Raw genomic sequence first — 19496 nt, 5'->3', positions numbered from 1 at the left:
AAAAGTTGGTCACTCAGTGTAAATTATCTACCTTAGGTAAAGCCCAACTTGACCAGCCAAAGGCCACACTGAATGAAGTCTTAACACAACTTGGATGAACTTGGTCAGGACTCGGGCTAGGGCAGGTTGGTTGGGTTTAAGGGATTTTTAGCCATTCTTTTGTTGCTTTGTATATATTTTGAGTTGTAAAATCTAGTTTAGAAACAAAATTGCATAATGTAAACATAGTTTTTATGTGATATGTGTTTGTGTGAAATGATTTTTTGCGTAGTACAATAGATGGTGTATCCTATCCCAACTATATGGGTCAGGTACATGAATTCTGTTTCACCATTTTGTTCTTTTTAAAACTATATCCCACTGTTAAATTATTAATGCTTAAATCATTTCTTACTACTACCCATATCCATTTTGGTCTACCCCTAGCTCTTTTTGCCCCTTCTACTTGTAGGATAATATGGTTTGGTCATATGCATAAATGGTTGGTCGGGTTAACTGAGATCTTGATCTGCGCCCAACCTGAATTAAGATGACCACACAAATTTACAGTTATAGGTTCAGTCCAAAGCTGAAACTTCACCACACAAATTTACAGTTACAGTTATAAGTTCCCTGGAAGTGCCAATAGATAAAAAGGGCACATAGTATACATGAATGGAATGAAAAAACTACACACACTTGAAGTACTTGCCTACCAAAGGTTACTTACCGAAACATTCCACCACGAACCATGCCGCCTCGAGTATCATCAACTTTATATAGATCCTTAATCAACTCTTCCCTATGGAATTAAGCCGATACCGAGGCTTGGTACTTTGTTTCCTCTGGCCAACTACCTGTGATGTATGATCAAACTATAAAAACTGAGATTCTTTAGAAATAGAATTATAGAGATATAGAAAACATACCACTGATATGAAGAAAAACAAGCTTAAACTTACTTGAACCGGAGGGACCCGAGAACGCCATTCTTTTATTCAATCCCGCTTCTCTCTCTAGCTCAATGGGGGAGTTTTGTAGATAGCCTAATGGACTGAACACATGATTAGAACCAACTGTGATTGACCATACAAAGTTGCGAGTTTGGTCATAACTACTCAATTGATTCTTGTAGATTTTACCTTGGGGTAATTGAAACCAGCATTATGCAATCTAAGAAAAAGAACATTCATTAAGAACCAAGAAACAATCCCATTAACCATGTTGCATATTCATGAATATGGGTACAAGCGGATCAGATCATGATTCAATCCAATTTCTGTCGGATTAGAATCATCCTTTCTCAGATTTTTAAATCGGATCAGATTCGGATCACCCCCTATCAAATCTGACATGCATGTATGTATGCATATATTTGTAAACATGCATATTAGTATATTATTTATAAAAATTTTTTATATTACATTTTTTGTAATTTTTTTAATAAATTATTAAAAATTTCAGAATTTAAAGAGGAGGGGTAGGAGGAGGAGCAGAGTCGTTGGTTCCCCTTCCCTCTACCATGGAGTCCGCCTCCACATCCACCTCTATGCAATGGTGGCATCGATGTCACCAACAAAGGTTGTTCTCGAGAATGATCGCTATGTCGTCGGTCACCACCGTGACAAGACCTCACGAAGAACAGATGGAGAAAAACGATGAAATCGAAAAAATTAGCAACAACAACAACCGAATAATAACTGTGTATGTGACTATGTGTTCAACTTTGAAATTAAACATAAGCAAAGCTTACTCCACTCGTATAAATGTTTTATCATGTAGCAAGTGGTGGGTCGAAGCTAAGGGTGGAAAACACATTTTCTTACATCAAATCAAAATAATAGTAATGAAGAGTTTGGTGTTGGTTATGAGTGGCTTGCACCTGAGTCCAAGAATCATTATCCCTTAGAGTAATGAAGTGTTTGGTGTTAATTATTGGAATGTACATGTTGATGTTAGGGAAAATTCTCGATTAGTATCTTGTACTTTGTGTCTAGTGTCACTTTAGTCCCAGAATTTTAAAATGCGATAATTTAGTACTTGTGACAATTCAAACTTCTAGTACCTGTCATTAATTAGTAGTTAACATATTGTTAAGTGACATTTGAAAATGACACAACTGTTTTTCTAGTGTCATTTAATTTTCTTTATCAATCATCTAAACATTGACAAAAAATTAATAGTCCCAAATCCTTGCTTCTTCCATTCAAGAAAGTTGGGGTTACATCTGAATGGGCATTCTAGTGACCCCAACTTACTTGAATAGAAGAGGCAAGGATTTGGGACTATTAATTTTTTTGTCAATGTTTAGATGATTGATAAAGAAAATTAAATGACATTTGAAAGGCATTTGTGTCATTTTCAAATGTCACTTAACGGTAGGTTAACTACTAATTAATGATAGGTACTAAAAGTTTGGATTGTCATGTTTTGAAGATTCGGATATTAAATTGTCGCATTTTAAAGTTCTGGGACCAAAATGGCATTAGACACAAAGTACAAGGTAGTAATTAGTGGCAGTTTCAATTGTCACTAGAAAAAAAAACGTGTCTATCACTGTAAACTTATAGTGACAACCGGTCTTCTCCTTTAGCAACAGTCGCAATTTCCACTAAAAATAAAACTACCATTGATGATTTAGCCTTTAGCGGCAATTTTAAACTGCCACTAAAATTTTAATTTCTAGTGGCAGTTTTTTATGTTTTATTGACAGTCGCTAAAACTGCCGCTATAACCTTTAGCGACACCTGTTTTAGCGGTAGTTTATTGATTGCTGGTAAATGCTTTATTGGAAGTTTTCAAGACCTTTAGCGGTAGTTTTCTTGTGATGGGCCATTTTGCCCGGGAATCTCAGGCATGGTATACTGTACAACAATATCACATCCTTCTAAAGACTTGGCAAAAGGTCTTAGATGTTGCCCAAATTCATGAAGTTTCCCATTGTACTTTCCTTCTAAAAACAAAAAAATCTTGGTAGGTCCAAGTCTAGTTAATATTATAAAAGAAATCAAAAGTTCACTGGAAGTGCCAATAGCAAAAAGGGTACTTAGTATACATGAATATAATGAACAAACTCCACACACTTGATGTACTTAGCCTACCAAAGTTTTCTTACGGAATCATTCCACCATGAACCATACCCCCTTGAGTATCATCAACTTTATATAGATCCTTAATCAACTCTTCCCTATGGCCTTGAGCCGATACCAAGGCTTGGTACTTTGTTACCTCTAGCCAATCCATGGAGGCAACTACCTGTGATGCATGATCAAACTCTAAAAACTAACATTCTTTATAAATTTTTTTTTACAAAGTACCAAGCCTTGGTATACTTTGTAAATTTTTTTTTTTTTATAAAAAGGCATGTATATATTAATGTATATGATGAAAATAGTTGAAAAAAATACTTATATTTTTTGTTTTTATATAAATTGTTATTTTTTAATAATTTATTAAAATTTTCAGAATTTAAATCAGATTGGATTCGATTTGAATATCCGACATCCTTAACAGATTCGAATTCGAATCAACATATTCCTGTGCATTTGGAATCCCCTTGACATAAAAATTCTTATCTAAATATCATGAATGATTATTAGTTAGATAAAACTCTTAACATCTTAAAAAGAGTACCTTTGAGTACCATGTGATCCAGTTCGGACATGACAAACCTAAGCATGCATCCAAAATGATAGAGAATAAAAGAATCATTTAACTTAATTTGGTGCAATCATTTATTCTTTTTATGTTTTTTTCTATATATTTTGAACTATAATAATTACATAAAAATTTACATCTTTTTTTTTTGCGTGAAACCACTAAATAATGTTATTATTTGTGGCTTCTGCCTTTTTATACCTCACACCACTATATGGCTATGAGGTCGATGTGAGGAATACTCTATTGGAGAAAACCCAAATTTAATTTTGGGAAAAGAGATTGTTCTAAGGGTTGAGCACTGACGGAAGATGAACGTAGAAGAAACAAGACCATGATCAACCAAGGAAACATTAGTTATCACAGAATTCCCAACCGAAACCGATTTCAATCAATGCAAGGCTCGTTAGAGCATTAGGAATATCTCAAGTACAGAGATATTCCCAATGTAAGGCTGCAAAGACTGTTGGTGTTCGAACGGATTTTCACGATTGCAAAGCCCGTTCGAACAGCCATTATAGTCTTGTATTGGAATATCTCCCCATAAAATAAAGCTCAGAAGTGGTTTGCACTCAATAGAATAGTGTAGTTTTCTTCCAGTTTCTTCTCGTTTCCACCCAAACTTGAAACTTCCACCAAACTGTAGAAATGCTCGGACTTCTTTCTCCCAAATTACCATCCGTCTCCCATCCAAGCCTTGCTGATGCCAGGAAACCTCTAACTGAAACGCTACAGAAGCGCCCTTTACTCTCCTCCTCTAAAAGGGGTGCAAAACGCACGGACATCTCACGGAACCCTTTCGATTGGAATACCAGGTTTAGAGCTTATATCGACAAGAACCAACATGAAGAAGTTTTGCTTCTTTATCTTTCCATGGTTACTGGAGGCGTTCCTCCTGATGAGTTTACCTTCCCTTTGGTTCTCAAGGCCTGTTCTGCTCTGGAGAAGATCAGAGAAGGGAAACAACTTCATGCTCATGTTGTTAAAAATGGATTTTTGTTCTCCGAGAATGTTTTTGTCCAAAATTCTATCTTGCACATGTATGCTAGCTGTGGGTGTCTAGAGATTGCCAGGCTGGCGTTCGAGAAAATGACGCAAAGGACGCTGGTTTCTTGGAATTCATTGATATCCGGGTATTCAAGGTTTGGAGGTTATGGGTTCCAAGCCATTTTGCTTTTCGTCCTTATGCTTAAACAGGGATTTGTTCCGGATGAATTTTGTTTCACTGTTTTACTTAGAGCTTGTGTTTCGGCTCTCGCAGTTGAAGAAGCCATACAGGTCCACTCACATATTATTAAGCTCAGGTTTGAATCCAATGTACTAATTCAGAATAGTCTGATGGATATGTATGTCAAATTCGGTTTGGTAGAGGCTGCACTTCTACTCTTCAATAGAATGACTAAGAAGGACCTGGTTTCTTGGAATTCCATGATTACTGGCTTAATTAGATCTGGTGATCTTGTTTCTGCTGAGGTTCTGTTTAATCAAATGGATGTTAAAAATGTGGTATCATGGAACACAATGATCTCGGGTTATGTGCAAAATGGCCAGTGCAATGAAGCACTTGTGTTGTTTCGGAAAATGCAGCTTGAGGGAGTGAACCCAAATTCCATCACCGTGGTCAGTGCACTCTCAGCTTGTTCTGATGTTGGAGCATTGAGTTTGGGGAAGTGGATTCATTCCTATTGTAAGAGAAAAGGATTAATTGGTTCTAATGAAATTGTTAGTGCCGCTCTGGTTAACATGTATGCGAAATGTGGGGATATTGAAACTGCCCATCAAGTTTTTGAGAGTATGGTTACAAGAGATATTGTTTCGTGGGATGTTATGATTGAAGGATTTGCATTGCATGGACGAGGTGAAGATGCATTAAAGCTTTTCAGGAACATGATAAGGGAAGGGGTGAAACCAGATGAAATTACACTCATTGGAGTGCTGAACGCTTGTAGTCACGCAGGTTTAGTAGAGGAAGGTTTGATGCATTTTCAAAAAATGTGGGTTAAGTTTGGGGTTGATCCCAATCTAGAACATTTTACTTGTGTCGTGGATCTTCTTGGCCGGGCAGGGAGGTTAGGTGAGGCACTTCAAGTTATAAAAGGAATGAATATTGCTCCAGATGCTGTTGTATGGAGTGTATTGCTTAATGCTTGTAGGATCCATGGTAATGTGCACCTTGCAGAGTTTGTGGCAAAGAAGATAATGGAATTAGATCCAGAAAGCTCTTTAAATTATGTTCTTCTTTCAAACATTTATGCCAGTAACAACAAATGGGAAGATGCTAGCAAAGTAAGGATGATCATGAAATGTAATGATATTGAAAAGGAACCGGGATGTAGTCTAATTGAGATAGGGGGTTTGATAAATGAGTTTCTAGCAGGTGATTCTTCTCACCCACAGTATAAACAGATTTTTCAGAAGTTGGAGGAGTTAAAAAAGAAGATCAAAATGGCTGGTTATGTGCCAGACATGGATATGGTTTTGCGAGAAATCAGGGATGAAGAGAAGGAGAGCGCTCTTTATCTCCATAGTGAGAAACTGGCTGTTGCACTTGGGCTTATCAACTCTCCTCCAGGAATCCCAATCAGGATAGTGAAGAATTTACGCATATGCAGGGATTGCCATTCTGCAATCAAGCTTATTGCCCAGATTGAAGGCAGAGAAATTGTTGTGAGAGATAGGAACCGTTTCCATCATTTTAAGGAAGGGAAATGCTCATGTAGGGACTATTGGTGAGTTCTTAGATTATATTCTGCACTTTATCATAATGTTGAGTCTAAGTAAGAGAAGATATTCTGAATGCAGTTGCTATTCAGTGGGGTGATCAAACAACCCATTATAGAATGTTATTTACAACTAGGATACCATTTGTTGATCATTTGTATGCTTCTGGTAAGGAATTGGAGATAATCAATTAGAGGAAGAAACGACATTCAAGGGTCATAATAATGCCAGCAGGACTAACAACCAGAGTCTAGTTGGATAAATTTGGACTCAGATTCACCAACTTGATTATGAGTAATTAGCTTGGGATTCAACATGATGAATTGGACAAATCAATGACTTTCATGCAAAATTTATACAAGAGATTTGGTATACATCATAATACGGGTCTCTTAATTTCATTTATATGAGATTCCGTTGATTCAGATAAAAGCATACCATGACAAAAAGTTCGAAATGGTCATCACAGTTATAGAAAGTTCTTTTTGAGGTATCTGTCCTTTTTGACTCAGATTTCTAGTTAAATGCAGGACGATGGAGATGAAGTTTTCACTCTTTGTGCTTTCTGTTTGGCAGCTTCTTAAACTTGGCTTGTTGGAGGTGTTGTATTTGGATGACCTCTGTTCTCCAGCTTCTTGAGAAGTTGTTTCCATGACACCACAACTTATGTATCATTCTTCTTCCATATCTTGAAAGTTAGAAGTTCTTCATTTGGAAATTTTTGGGAATTTTGATGTGAAATTAACTATGCTTCTTTCAGTTCGTGAAGGTTCTTTTTCCCTTTGTACTCAAAGCATGGGCGTGTTCAACAAATGTAGCATGCTAACTAAATCTATATTTGCCTCTCATTCTCATTACCACATTCTTTTCCCCTTTTTAGTTTGTTTGTTCTTGTTTTTTTGGGCATTTTTGTTATAATTGCAACAACGTCAGAGGTGGGAATCTGCTGCTTGTGATATGTTGACTTGAAATACAAAATGGAGTCAACCAAATGGAGAGAGAGCTGGGTTCTCCTCTACAACAGATGGGATAAGTTTCTTCTCGCACAGCTTCTGCTTTAATTTAGATGGGATCAATTGGAAGAACCAGATTGGTCCAGCCTTAGACAGGCCAAGGCACTGTATGATTAGAGCTGTCAATTGGACTGGATTGGTCCAACCCGATCCAGTCCAATACGAGTCCTGTTACAAATGGACTGGACCCAATCCAGTCCAAATCCAATCCAATCCATTAAAATGTAAATGAATTGGATTGGATTCAATCCAAACTGAATGGAATATAAAAAATTATATAAAAAACAGAACATATAAAAAATTATAAAAATATATTAAAATGAAGAAAAACTGAAAAATTACAAAATATATACCCTTTTGGCATTAAAAAAGCACTTTGTAAAAGTGATTTCATAAAAGTACTTTGACAAAAGTACTTTAGTAGAAGTGCTTTTATAAAAGTGTTTCGTAAAAGTGCTTTTATAAAAATGCTTTCATAAAAGTACTTTTATAAAAGTACTTTCGTAGAAGTGCTTTTATAAAAGTACTTTCGTAAAAGTGCTTTTGTAAAAATGCTTTCATAAAAGTTCTTTCAGAAAAGTGCTTTCATAAAAGTTCTTTTATAAAAGTGCTTTTCGCAAAAGTGCTTTTATAGAAGTACTTCCATTTCATAAAAGTGTTTTTATTAAAGTACTTCCATAAAGTGCTTCCATAAAAGTGTTTTTATAAAAGTACTTCTGTAAAAATGATCAAAAAAGTGTTTTCGTAAAAGTATTTTTGTAAAAGTGCTTTCGTAAATGTACTTTTCATAAAATTACTTTTATAAAAGTGCTTTTTATAAAAGTGTTTCGTAAAAGTACTTTCATAAAAGTGATTTTATGTCAGCTTCAGTTTTGATCGGTTTCAAATTGGACAAGGGTTTGGCCTCATGATTAGATTATTAGAAATTTGGTTTAAGTCCAATTCAGACCAATAAGAATATGGATCAATTTATTTTGGATTGACCCAATCCAATAATTATAATGGACCATCCAAATCCAATTTGATAAAGTTTGGATTGGACTGGATCCAACCCAAAATCGGTCGATTGACACCCCTATGTATGATTGATGAATTGAAATAAGCAGGATTCAATTCCATGTATGCAAACAATAACCCCAAATCTTACCATCTGTATTACCTGCCACCTTAGACTTGGTACACAATGGCCCCACCACCACCGGATGTTACAAGGTCTAATTTAGATCAAGTCAGATAGGCTTGAGTTTAGCCAACTCAAGGTGGGTTGGTGTTGTGCAAAATCGCCTGATTCCCTGGAGGACAACTCGGATGATGTGTGTTGAGGTCAGCATACCAATTTGCAAAAGTGAGAGAGAATCAAATTGTCCAGGTATTTAGACCCGGGGTAAGCACGTTGATGCTTAAGTCGACCGAGCTAGTAGAGCATACCAAGAAAACGAGAGGTGTATTTGCACTAAATTGCATGTACCTTGTAAAGAAGGGATGAGTCCCTTTTATAGGTGTTGGGGTCTGAATTCTGTGTCCGAGATATCCAGGGATGTCGGACCCTATTGGCCCGTTATCTTCGGGGTGTGTCTCTTCCACTGGCAGGGATGCTCATCCAGTCTCTCTGGGTTGCACAGACTGGGGCCATTCACACCATGTGGGCGATGTGCTACCACCTGACTTGGAACCGATAGGCATGTCATTCCGAATTATATGGGGTCGGCTACATGAATTCTGTTTCACCATTCTGTTCTATTCAGTGCCATATCTATGCTTTCAACCAATGTCTTTTAAAGTCTGCACCTAACTCTTCTAGCCCTTTCAACTTGTAATAGATCATTTCTTTCTTATAGGTGTTGTAAATGGTCTCCTCTACATGTTACCAAAGCATCTTAATCTATTTAATTTCTCTCATTTTATAACCCATTTGAGATACTTCTAGATTCTTTCTAATGACTTCATTTCTGATCCTTTCTTTCCTGGTTATTCCAATAATCCCTCTTGACATTCACATTTCTTCTAAACTCATCTTAACGACTTGTTGCTTCTTGATTGCCCAACATTTCTCTTTTCCGATCCTGCTTTATTTTATGGTTGAAGTCCTCAATTCATCCCTTGTTATGCGTTTATGAAGCAAGATAATATAAGATGCCACATTAAGTAGTATCCTCAATAAGGGCACTGTGCTTCCCAACTCAGTATAAGTGAACACAGATCATATCTAACCATGGATTTCAGCATCAATTAAGTAGTATTTGCTTGATTATATCAAAAGTTTCCAAGCTTCACCTTGGGTTTGGAAACCATTGAACCAGCCATGGTTCAGCATCAATAGGGAGTTGGAGTGGTTATATTTGGGAGTTATAAATTCAATTTTCAACATCACAATTAAAGCAAAAAAAGTTGTTTTGCTTGTAACTTCTGACTTCTGAGATTCTTTTTAAAAGACAAATGTAAAGGAGAGTTGTTTTTCTCTTTCTTTTCAGATGACCACTCGAAGGAGAGAGATTCTGGTTATCTTGGACTCCATTAGTGACCATTGGTGACCCCTAATAACGTATATTCTCCATCACCATCAACTTTAGTAAGGAGGGCCTCTATTTGAGAAGCATGATTGAACCCACTCACCAAACACATGAAAATATATGCACAAATTATACTGGTGCTCCACTATAGTAGTCCCACTTTGGCATTCTAGAGTCTCAAACTCTTTCTTCTATTGAGCCCCAAAGTTAATAGTCATATTCTTTATTCTACTTTTCTTTAGCTCTTTGTAGTTGGATCAGTCAAACTGGTTACTACTTTTTGAATGCCAAGTTTTGATAGATTGGATACATTTTCACTTGGTTGAAACACACCCAATATTAATCATTAATTAATAATAAAATTAAAATAAATATTACACTTAGAGGTGAAGGCTTGAGTACATGCACTATTGTTCAACCAAAAATCTCCTTAGACTTAATAGAATGCGAGTTTTAATTGCATATTGAATGGCTGAATCCATGTAAAATGGCTATGAAGTGAGATAATTGGATTACCAAGCAATGTCTCACCAACATTTGTATCAAAGATAGCATGTATGGGCTCTATTTTATTCAATGCCTTATGGTTTATATAACAAATTAACTTAGATTTAATATATCATCATATAATGGAAATAGTGAAAAACAAAAAGAACCATGGAATTAACCCAGATTACAAACAGGATATCAAGGTTCCATGATTGAAAAATAGGTTATCATGTGTTAACCTATCGGCCCAGATGGTTGAGCCTAGGGGTGCATCTAGATCAGATTGGATTGGAAATTTGTTAAATTTTTAATGGACTTGAACACTAACCTGAGCTTAAAGTAATTGAAATTCTTGAGCTTGGATGTACTACTTGCACCGCGCCCTATGTATAGGGCAACTATACATAACCAATCACAAATGAGCACACCAATGTTTTGCACACACATTGAGAGCAGTAGATCCCGATTGGAAATTCTTCAAGTCGGGCAATCAATCTATATATAATAGAAAGAGTATGCAGAGGCAAGGGTCTGTCACCACAAGCATCACACGGGGTCTCCCCTCTTCTCGACATGTGAAATATTAAAAACCCTCTTATGTCTTAATTTTCTCTATGAGAACATGTAATTACATTTCTCTTATAAAATCGTTCTTAAGCTCCCCTTCCCCCTCCCTTCAATGGTCAATGTTGTAACATCTTTCCTCCATTAAATCCCTTATTTTCTATTAGATATATTTTTTGAAACTCATTTGATCCTATCTAATAAAACATGGGTACCTATAAATTAGATGACGTTGGGTGGGGTTAAGGATCAACCTTGAACAAGAAGCTTGGCCTATAACCAATCTGATGTCAAAATCTAAATTTGCCAATCCAAACCCATCCAAATTTCTATTCAACCCCATGCATTATTAATCCCCCTCTTTCATTAGACAATGTTTGTATCGTCACCCCTCTCCCCATTAAATCCCTTATTTCCTATTAAATAATTTTGAAACTATTGATCCTCTCTAATAAAACAAGAGTATAATGGGGTTAAGGGCCAAACCAAAGAGCTCACATGCATGTACCTCATCCTCTTCTCCTTTCTCACATATGTGCTTATTTATTTTTAAATTAAATCATTAAAAATATTACAAATCAAAATTAAAACCCTCACAGGTCTTCATTGTCTCTCATCAAATTCATATTTATTCTCTAATAAGATCATTCTTAAATCTCTCTCTTCCCCCCCACTAAATCCCTCTTTTCCTCTTAAATCTCTCTTGATCCCTTTTGGCTCTCTAACAAAGTAGGGTGCGTGTAAAATTTGATGGATTGTGTTAGGTTAAGAGCCAACTCAAAATATGAACCCTAGCTTTGACACAAAATAATGTCAAACCCAAATTTGCCCAACTAGCTAGTACATGGGTTATCAGTTTCCATAGGTTATCACAAAATTTCTCTCTCTTTTTTTTATTAATTAAATGTAGATTTGTTTCATGAATTATTCTAATTCAAAAATAAAATGCAGTAAGAAAGCACTTAAAATGAGCTTTTTATCAATTCATTTTTGAAATTGTTTTTTTTTTAAGTTTGTTATTGATCTCATACTAAGCCTTGAGCCACCATAAGTTGGTTTATGTATTTATTATAACATATAAGCTATATAAAAAGCAATAAATTTGAAGTTCAATAACTAAAATGAAAAGAAAATTATTTTAATTTCTACTTTTTTATATGTAAAGATCTAGAAAGATATAAAATTAAACTTGGTGAATCATTGTTACTTTATTTTTCTCTTAAAAAATATATTTTTAACAGGAGCTCACATAAACCTCCTCCTCTCATTTCTCACACATTTGGTTTTATTTTTAAATTAAATAAAAAATATAAAAAGTCAATATAAAACCCTCTTAGGTCTCAATTGTCTCTAGTAAAGTTGATCATTAATTTCTTAAATATGAACACTCTTAAATCTCTCTCTCACACACTAGTACACACACACACACTTCCAACCCCTTTTATTCTCAATAAATTAAATGGATTGAGTCATGTTAAGGGCCAATCCATGACCAACTCTAAATATAGACCTCATCCTAAACTCAAATTAATGACAAAAACCTAATTTTGCCAATAAAAACCTAATTTATGCCTAACTCTAAAATATGAGGCCTTAGCCTAAACTCAAGTTGATGCCAAAAACCTAAATTTACCAATCGAAACCTAACTTCTGGCTAACTCTAAATATGGACCTTAGTGTAAATCAATTTGATGCCAAAAATCAAAATTTGGCGACCAAAGCCTAACTTTTGCTCATCTCTAAATATGAACCCTATCCTGAACCTAAATTGTCACCAAAAACCTTGCCAACAAAAACCTAACTTTTATTAGGCGCACGCGTTGCACGGGTTTAGTTGCTAATACTTAAAAAAGAAGGTAGATTACAAAGATTCTTGACAATTACCCCATGAACTTTCACTTTGTGACAAATACTCTCTCCATTAGAGTTCCATCAGTTAACTTACAAAAAAACTATTAGTTTTCTAAATATAATATTGCTCTAATAGATCCTTGCAAATTTTCTATGTGGATTCAATATTTGGATGAAACGAGAAAGGTTTTTTTCTAAAAAATATAAATTTAAGGATTCACTTGGTTTTTCTTGATTTATAGGAGAAAGGAGTGGATTTTTTTTTTTTATTTTAAAATGAAGATGGACATTCATATAAGCAAGAATTTAAAGAAACTTGTTTTTCTATGTCAGAGGGGGGGGGGGGGGGGAGAGGAAATTAATTGGACTTGCGTTGACTAGATTTTATTTCATTTATTTTGTTGCAGTTTGTGCCAATATTGTTTTCTCAGAAAGATGATATAACTCCTTCCATTGGGGATTAATGAACAAACTCCTATCAGTGGTGTGCAGCAAGGTCGGCATAGTACTTCTCAATCCATCCCTCGATGATTTCAATTTCTGATTGTCTTTGCATGGATAACCATTTTGGATCATTCGGCGATTCAGATAGTATATCCAAGCAATGTGACCCTGCAAATTGAATAATTCCTTTAAGTATCCAGAGTGCAAACAAAAATTCCAAATACCCTTACAGCTTTCAAAATTGATGAACCAAAGGAGTGAGGACACACCGTTAACAGTAGCCAACGCTACGACACTGTCTGATATGTTTTGCAGCACCCTGTGATGAGTGACAGAAACTGATGAGAATCAAGAGATTTGCTCAGGTAAATTGAGAAAACTAGAATATTGAATTTCTTATTTCCTGGGTTGAGTTTTTAATTTCTACCCGCCAATGCTATAAGGGTCTCTCAGTCCATTGGAGAATATGATGTTGCTGGCAAATCTTTTGAGAACTAATTTGATATCCTGCGATGCACAGAAAAGGTGGCCTAAGTTTCAGACCCAGAAACTTTCTGCAACAAATCAACAGAAGAGGAAAAGTGCCCAAGTTCCATAAGAAGCATACATGGCCACCAAATTCAGTCGTGATCCAATGGGGCCTCGGTGGGACGCCATATGAACGATTGCAGTCCTCGATGTAGTCCCTCAAAACAAAAGTTGATGCTGGGAACATGCTGGTGGGATCTCTACCATGATCAATGGGAAATACCATCTCACTACATGTCTGAGTCAGAAGGAAATCCTATAGTAAGTATATCTTTGCATGTTAACGATGGTGGTGGTGGTGGTGGTGGTGAATGGAAGATATGTTGATGAGAAAAGGTTCACTAATTACCTGCCAATCCCAGCCCACAAATGTTTCAGTCGGATAATTGTATTCATTAGTGTCATAACAAGAACTATTTACCCTAGAAGCAACAACACCTGCAAATATTCTGCTAAGTATGTCTGTACCCTCAGACGCCCCATCAATGGCACTGCAAATTCTATCAACAGGATATTCCGGTGGTGCATTGTATTGGGCTGCATCTGTATATACATATTCTAGGTAACCTTTCAGCTCGGAAGACTTGTTCAGAGCCCTTAACAAGAAAAATACCAACACAGATTAATACAAGTTAATTATTGGAGACTAGAGAGGAATTAATTCTGAGATGATTGATTGAAAATTCTGAACAAAACTAGTTCATATATTTACGAGCAAGTCTGGAACTTCTGGCTAAGAAGCGAAAGACCATTGGATTGTGAGGCAAGTTCATCAATTTCAGACCATGATTGCTTTATGGTTTTGTAGCAACTCTCACTGGATTCCTGAGCAACTCAAGACAAAGCCAACAGAATCAATTTGTTGAGATCTTATGAAGAATTTGATGACTGGTTGAATTTGAATACTTACTCTGAAACCTTTGCTGACAATCGAATAGTATCCGTTTTCTGGTGTAATATCATCAAAGTACAGAATCGGTGCTGATGAAGCTAGTGCTCCAACAGTGACGTGTGGGTATTTCAGGCGAAACCATGCTGCGAGCACTGAAAATTAAGAGCTAATAGATGGTTATCAACCAAATACTTTTAATTGGGCAATTAGTTTTGTGTGATGGGTCGATTCTGAGTTTCTTACTTCCACCATATGATCCTCCCACAGCAATCACAGGGCTGGTCTCTGCAGATAAGTTTTTCTTTAAATCTAGAATTATCTCTGCATAATCTGCTAGAGCTTGAGCTGAGTTGAAGTAACCAAGGGTGCTAGAATTTCGCAATGCTTCATCCCTCGACTCAAATGGAATGGATTCTCCATAGAAACGGTGCTGGTTAGAAAGCAATATCCTCTCATGGTAAGAATTAAACTCCATTTTTCTGGAATGAGTGCTTTAAAAGAAGAAACAGAAGAATTAATGAACTGGCAATCAGGAGATTGATCTCTTTTTTTTTTCACTCTCTTTTTCTATCTCTCTCTCTGTACCTCTATGTGTATGACAAGAGCATGGAATCTGGGAGCGTTATCGAGGATAAGCCCAGTAGCAGGAGATTGATCATACAAAGGAGCCTCATATCCAAGGTAAGCAAAGATTGGGGCGCTAGCATTGGCTCCACCCCAGTACTTGAAGCTCACCACGTATTTTTGTTGAAAGGTTCTGTAGCTTTCTGGCCTGTAGTTGAAGTGGTCAAGAGTCTGGGTGTAGTAAAACTTCTTGAAGTCCCAAGTAGAGGAAGTTTTGGTTGTACCCAGATTCCTCACTCTGGTGGTTCTTCCAACTACACCGAGTCTTGGGACTTTTATTCCTGTTGCAGGAACACATGTTAGGAAGAGCAGAAGCAATGGTGGAAGCCATAAGACTGGGATTTTAAGAGGGTAAGAGGCCATGATTGAACTCAACATGAGTTCAGAGACTATATCCCACTATATTTATAGACCAGTTAGTGAGCATTTGGTTGTCTTTTTCAATTCTTTATCTTGTCTGCACAAATGTGGTTTGGGGCTACATGTCTCCATGAGCAAGGAATCTGTTGGGTATCCATCCTCAAGGGTGGGATCCACTTTTTCTTGCTGAGCAATAAAGAAGAATGGACAGGGCTTCAAATCCTTCCGGCCTCACAGTCATTTCAGTTTTGAATCTTTGGTGCGACCTCATGGCCAACGTCATTAATTTCTAATTGAAATATTTAGCTTCTGTTTGGCATCGTTGTCGTTGCTCTAGAAAACAATACCACATCAGCGCCACGTCGGAAAAAATGGTTTTCAGGGAAACGGGCATGTATTTGGAATCATTTTTCCATAAAAAAACAGTGCTCTAAGCCATGCTTCAGAAATCTGAAAGGCATGGTTTGGAGCAACGCCAAATTTGACATTTCTTGGAGCTGCACCTCGTTGCTGCCAACATGGATGTGAGGTGGCAGTGATGTGACAAAAGATAATGGGTACCAATGCTGAAAATAATTCCTAGAGCATTAGTACCAAATAGAAAAAGTTGTTGCTCCAAAAAATTTCTTGGAGCTGCACCTGGCAGCAATGATTCTAAACAAAAAAATGCACCATTTTCTCAGAAAATAGTACTTCCAACCCACACATCAACATTGCATCTGAGCATCGATGCCAAATATATACTTAAAAATGTTAAATTAATTCAAAGAACAAAGAGACAATTGAATATGTTTCCCACTTTAAAGGAAAAGAGCATTTTGGGTTGCAGGGATAGAGAGAGGTGGGATTGGAGGAAGAGAACATTTTGTGGGAATTAGGTCTGTAATTGTGTGAGGGGAGAGAAAGTGGGTGGGGACGGGACTGGAGAGAGAGAGAGAGTATCTCTTCATACTCCTTTTTATCTTATGTTTTATCTTCTATGATTTTAATTTCAACATTCTTCAATTCCTTAACCCTCTAAAAAATTAAAACTTATTGACTGAAATGGCATAATGTCAATTGTCAGGCACTAGAAGATTCTTTTCCTAAATGGTCCAGAGGGAGAGAAAGTGGGTGGGGACTGGACTGGAGAGAGAACCTCTTCATACTCTATCTTCTTATCTTATGTTTTATGGTTCTATTTAACATTCTTCAATTCCTTAACCCGCTCAAAATCTAAAACTTATTGACTGAAATGGCATAATGTCAATTGTCAGCTAGTAGAAGATTCTTCCTAACTGGTCCAGAGGGAAGCCAATAAGTTGACTTATTTTGTCTTATTCAAGTTTATTTGATGGCATATGAAGATGGTCTTTTTTATTCCATTCAGCTGGTTTCTCCTCATTGAGAAACATTCTTCTTTATTTATTTAAAAAAAAAGAATAAAAAAGTTTTTACTCTCTTTGAAAATAGTACAAGAGTGGAAATCAATCATTGTTGGGGTATTTCACAAATTATTTTCATTAATCTCTTAGGTTGTGTTTGGTACTATTGCCATTTCAACTTCTAATATTTAAGGTTGGTCGATACAAATTTTATGATAATATATTTTTTGATACCACAAATGCTATGAGTTATCAATACAACATTTGGTACTGAAAGATCAAATTTGGTGTTTCTACCACTACAAGAAAAGGGTCAAAGATGGTGGTTTAGAGCTGGCGGTCTTTGTGACCGCCGCTATAGGTATATCTAAGGTACATTCGGTGGTTTAGAGCTACCAGTTTCATTTTAAAAACTGGCACGACGGTTTTTAATGTACATTCGGTGAATTATTTTATAAACCGGAAATAAACTGGTTTAACCTTATAATGAACCGGTGTGAAGAAACGCAGGGAGGGAAAAATTTATTTTTCCCGCGTACGAATTCCTCTTCTTGTTCGACCAAAAATTGAATTCCCTTCCCTGTTTGACAAATGAAAAGATAGAAGGTTCTCTGTCCATAGAGAACCTTGTTGAGAAATTTACAAGATAGACTTCACGAGCAAGTTATTCTTCACGAGCAAGTTCTCTGGTTTCCAGTAGAGAAATTTTAAAGAATAAGACAAGTTATTCTTCACGAGCAAGAAAGTTGGGAAGAAAATCTAGGGTTTGCAATTTTCTTAGCGATTTAGGGTTGTACGATTTTCTGGCCATTCGTTCGAGCAAGAGAAGAGAAGAGGAGAGACACATTTTCAATGCCTATATTTTTTTTAGTGGAAGTGGTTATCTTATGTTATGTAACAAGACACATTTTCAAAAATTTGTATTAATGAACAAAAAATGTTGCAAGTAGAAATGGCAATGGTACCAAATAAAGTCTTAATTGCAAATTGGGTTGCTTTGATCAATAATTCGATTAATTTATTATATCTTCACTTGATTGGTTTAAATTGATGTTTTTTTTGTTCTTTGCTCAAATTTGGCTTCTCATATTCTATCATCATCTCCTACAAGTAAATTATTAATTCAAATTCAACATTTTTTTTCTATAATTAATACCCATTATTTCTCCTCAAAAACGTATACCACTAGTTCTCTCCTCTCCTCTCAATAACTTTTTATTTTGGTTTCCTAAGAATTAAGATATAAATACTTGTCAAATGAAAACTAAGATATATGTGCATATCTTAGTTATTCTACCTTTTTCCAACATTTCTCAATAGTTAATACTTCACGTGAACTATTAGAGTTTGTGTTTAAACTCATCTAAGACCTAGCTTTAGGCAATTATTAATTTGACTATTTCCAAATTGTATCAATGTGTATCCAAAGTGTACCCCTATGCATCTCTCAATGAGAAGGAATTTTGGGGCTGGACTCAAATTTTATATTAAATTATTAAATGCATGTATTATATTAATAAACTGTGGGTCAGCCCAAGCCTTAGCCAAGCTTGAACACAAAACCTAGGCCCAAGCCTAGAATTTCTGAGCTAAGCCAAAAATGATCACCTCTAAATATGGGACTTAATAAGAAAATGAATTGAAATGCGGCATCTAAATTATATTTTCTGCCCTCACAATAGAGATAGATTAAATTCTCATTTTAGTCAAGAAAAAGTCTAGAAGCCTATAGGGGTGTTACCACTTTTTATAGTAGCATAAATATACTTGTAATATTATCATATTAGGAAATTTAACAACTAAGTAAGCTTGTTGTCAAATAATAAGTTAGAAGTATGGCTATCAATTAAAATCAGGTCATATTGGATTTTATCCGATAGAGTGATTACATTTAGGGGTGCAATTTGGATGGGATTGGGTTGGGTTTTAATCAAAAGCCCAGCCCTAAGGCCTAAGCCTGAAGCAGTGTAAAATGGTAACTCGGGTAAACCCAAACTGACCCCTAATTACATTAGTTTCCTAAAAAGGAAACTGTATGGTTGTGTAAATAGCCTCATGTTTAATTTTTTATTTCCTAAATTCAAAAAAGACGCAAAATCGCAAAGGGGTTGGAAGGCAATATGAGAAAGAGAGAGAATAATCTGACATGGACAACTACATTTTAAGTATATAAAATAAAAAGGGTCTAGGTTCATAACTGTTTCTGCACATTTACTTAATTTGTTGGGGACAAGGTCTACCCCAGATCCTAATCCATGGTCCCTTAGAATCAGTGTTTTCAACCTGTCGTTGATTCGACTGGTTCTTGACTGGTTGAACCGTTTAAACCGTCATAGGTTAAGATTTTGGGTCTGCTTCGAGTAAAACCCAAAGAAATTCCAAAAACCATTGACTTTGTCATAAACCGTCCAATCTAACTATGTATGCAAACTTCGGGAGGCCATAATTCTGCACTCCAATGTTCAATTGAGGTAATTTTTTATTTTGGATAACTTATCGA

At 36.0% G+C, this 19496-nt stretch overlaps 2 protein-coding genes across 5 annotated transcripts; one reads left to right on the top strand and one right to left on the bottom strand.

Annotated features, from left to right (window-relative positions):
- Window positions 1–3883: 3883 nt before the first annotated feature.
- Window positions 3884–7217, top strand: LOC104590683 (pentatricopeptide repeat-containing protein At5g66520-like). Of its 4 annotated transcripts, XR_016082792.1 has the most exons (3): window positions 3884–6365; window positions 6531–6847; window positions 6934–7217. XR_016082792.1 is itself a non-coding variant. In XM_088898804.1 (2 exons), exons 1-2 carry the CDS (start codon window positions 4285–4287, stop codon window positions 7010–7012), a joined length of 2160 nt encoding a protein of 719 aa, XP_088754930.1. In that variant the 5' UTR covers window positions 3884–4284; the 3' UTR covers window positions 7013–7217. The 4 variants fall into 4 exon arrangements, 3 of the variants coding, with proteins under 3 accessions (XP_088754930.1, XP_088754931.1, XP_088754932.1); XM_088898804.1 differs by lacking the exon at window positions 6531–6847; XM_088898805.1 differs by having other exon boundaries at window positions 6531–7217.
- Window positions 7218–13152: 5935 nt separating this feature from the next.
- Window positions 13153–15660, bottom strand: LOC104590692 (uncharacterized). Its single transcript, XM_010249422.2, has 9 exons — window positions 15234–15660; window positions 14892–15078; window positions 14667–14800; window positions 14469–14581; window positions 14106–14352; window positions 13836–13994; window positions 13656–13735; window positions 13498–13547; window positions 13153–13396 (listed from the first exon to the last, which is right to left on the bottom strand). The coding sequence occupies exons 1-9, from the start codon at window positions 15648–15650 to the stop codon at window positions 13263–13265; spliced, it is 1521 nt and encodes a 506-aa protein (XP_010247724.2). The 5' UTR covers window positions 15651–15660; the 3' UTR covers window positions 13153–13262.
- Window positions 15661–19496: the final 3836 nt, after the last annotated feature.

The sequence above is a fragment of the Nelumbo nucifera genome, chromosome 2, assembly GCF_055504915.1.
Source record: "Nelumbo nucifera cultivar China Antique chromosome 2, China Antique-T2T, whole genome shotgun sequence".
In the NCBI taxonomy this organism is placed as follows: Eukaryota; Viridiplantae; Streptophyta; class Magnoliopsida; order Proteales; family Nelumbonaceae; genus Nelumbo; species Nelumbo nucifera.
This window is presented reverse-complemented; position numbering and strand designations above follow the sequence as displayed.

Coding starts and splice junctions, on each gene's coding strand:
- LOC104590683 (XM_088898804.1), top strand. CDS start 4,285: ATGCTCGGACTTCTTTCTCCCAAATTACCATCCGTCTCCCATCCAAGC. Junction 6,366..6,933: donor TGCTCATGTAGGGACTATTG/GTGAGTTCTTAG, acceptor TCTGTTTGGCAG/CTTCTTAAACTTGGCTTGTT.
- LOC104590692 (XM_010249422.2), bottom strand. CDS start 15,650: ATGTTGAGTTCAATCATGGCCTCTTACCCTCTTAAAATCCCAGTCTTA. Junction 14,582..14,666: donor TTGTCAGCAAAGGTTTCAGA/GTAAGTATTCAA, acceptor TGAGTTGCTCAG/GAATCCAGTGAGAGTTGCTA. Junction 13,995..14,105: donor TTGTGGGCTGGGATTGGCAG/GTAATTAGTGAA, acceptor CTTCTGACTCAG/ACATGTAGTGAGATGGTATT.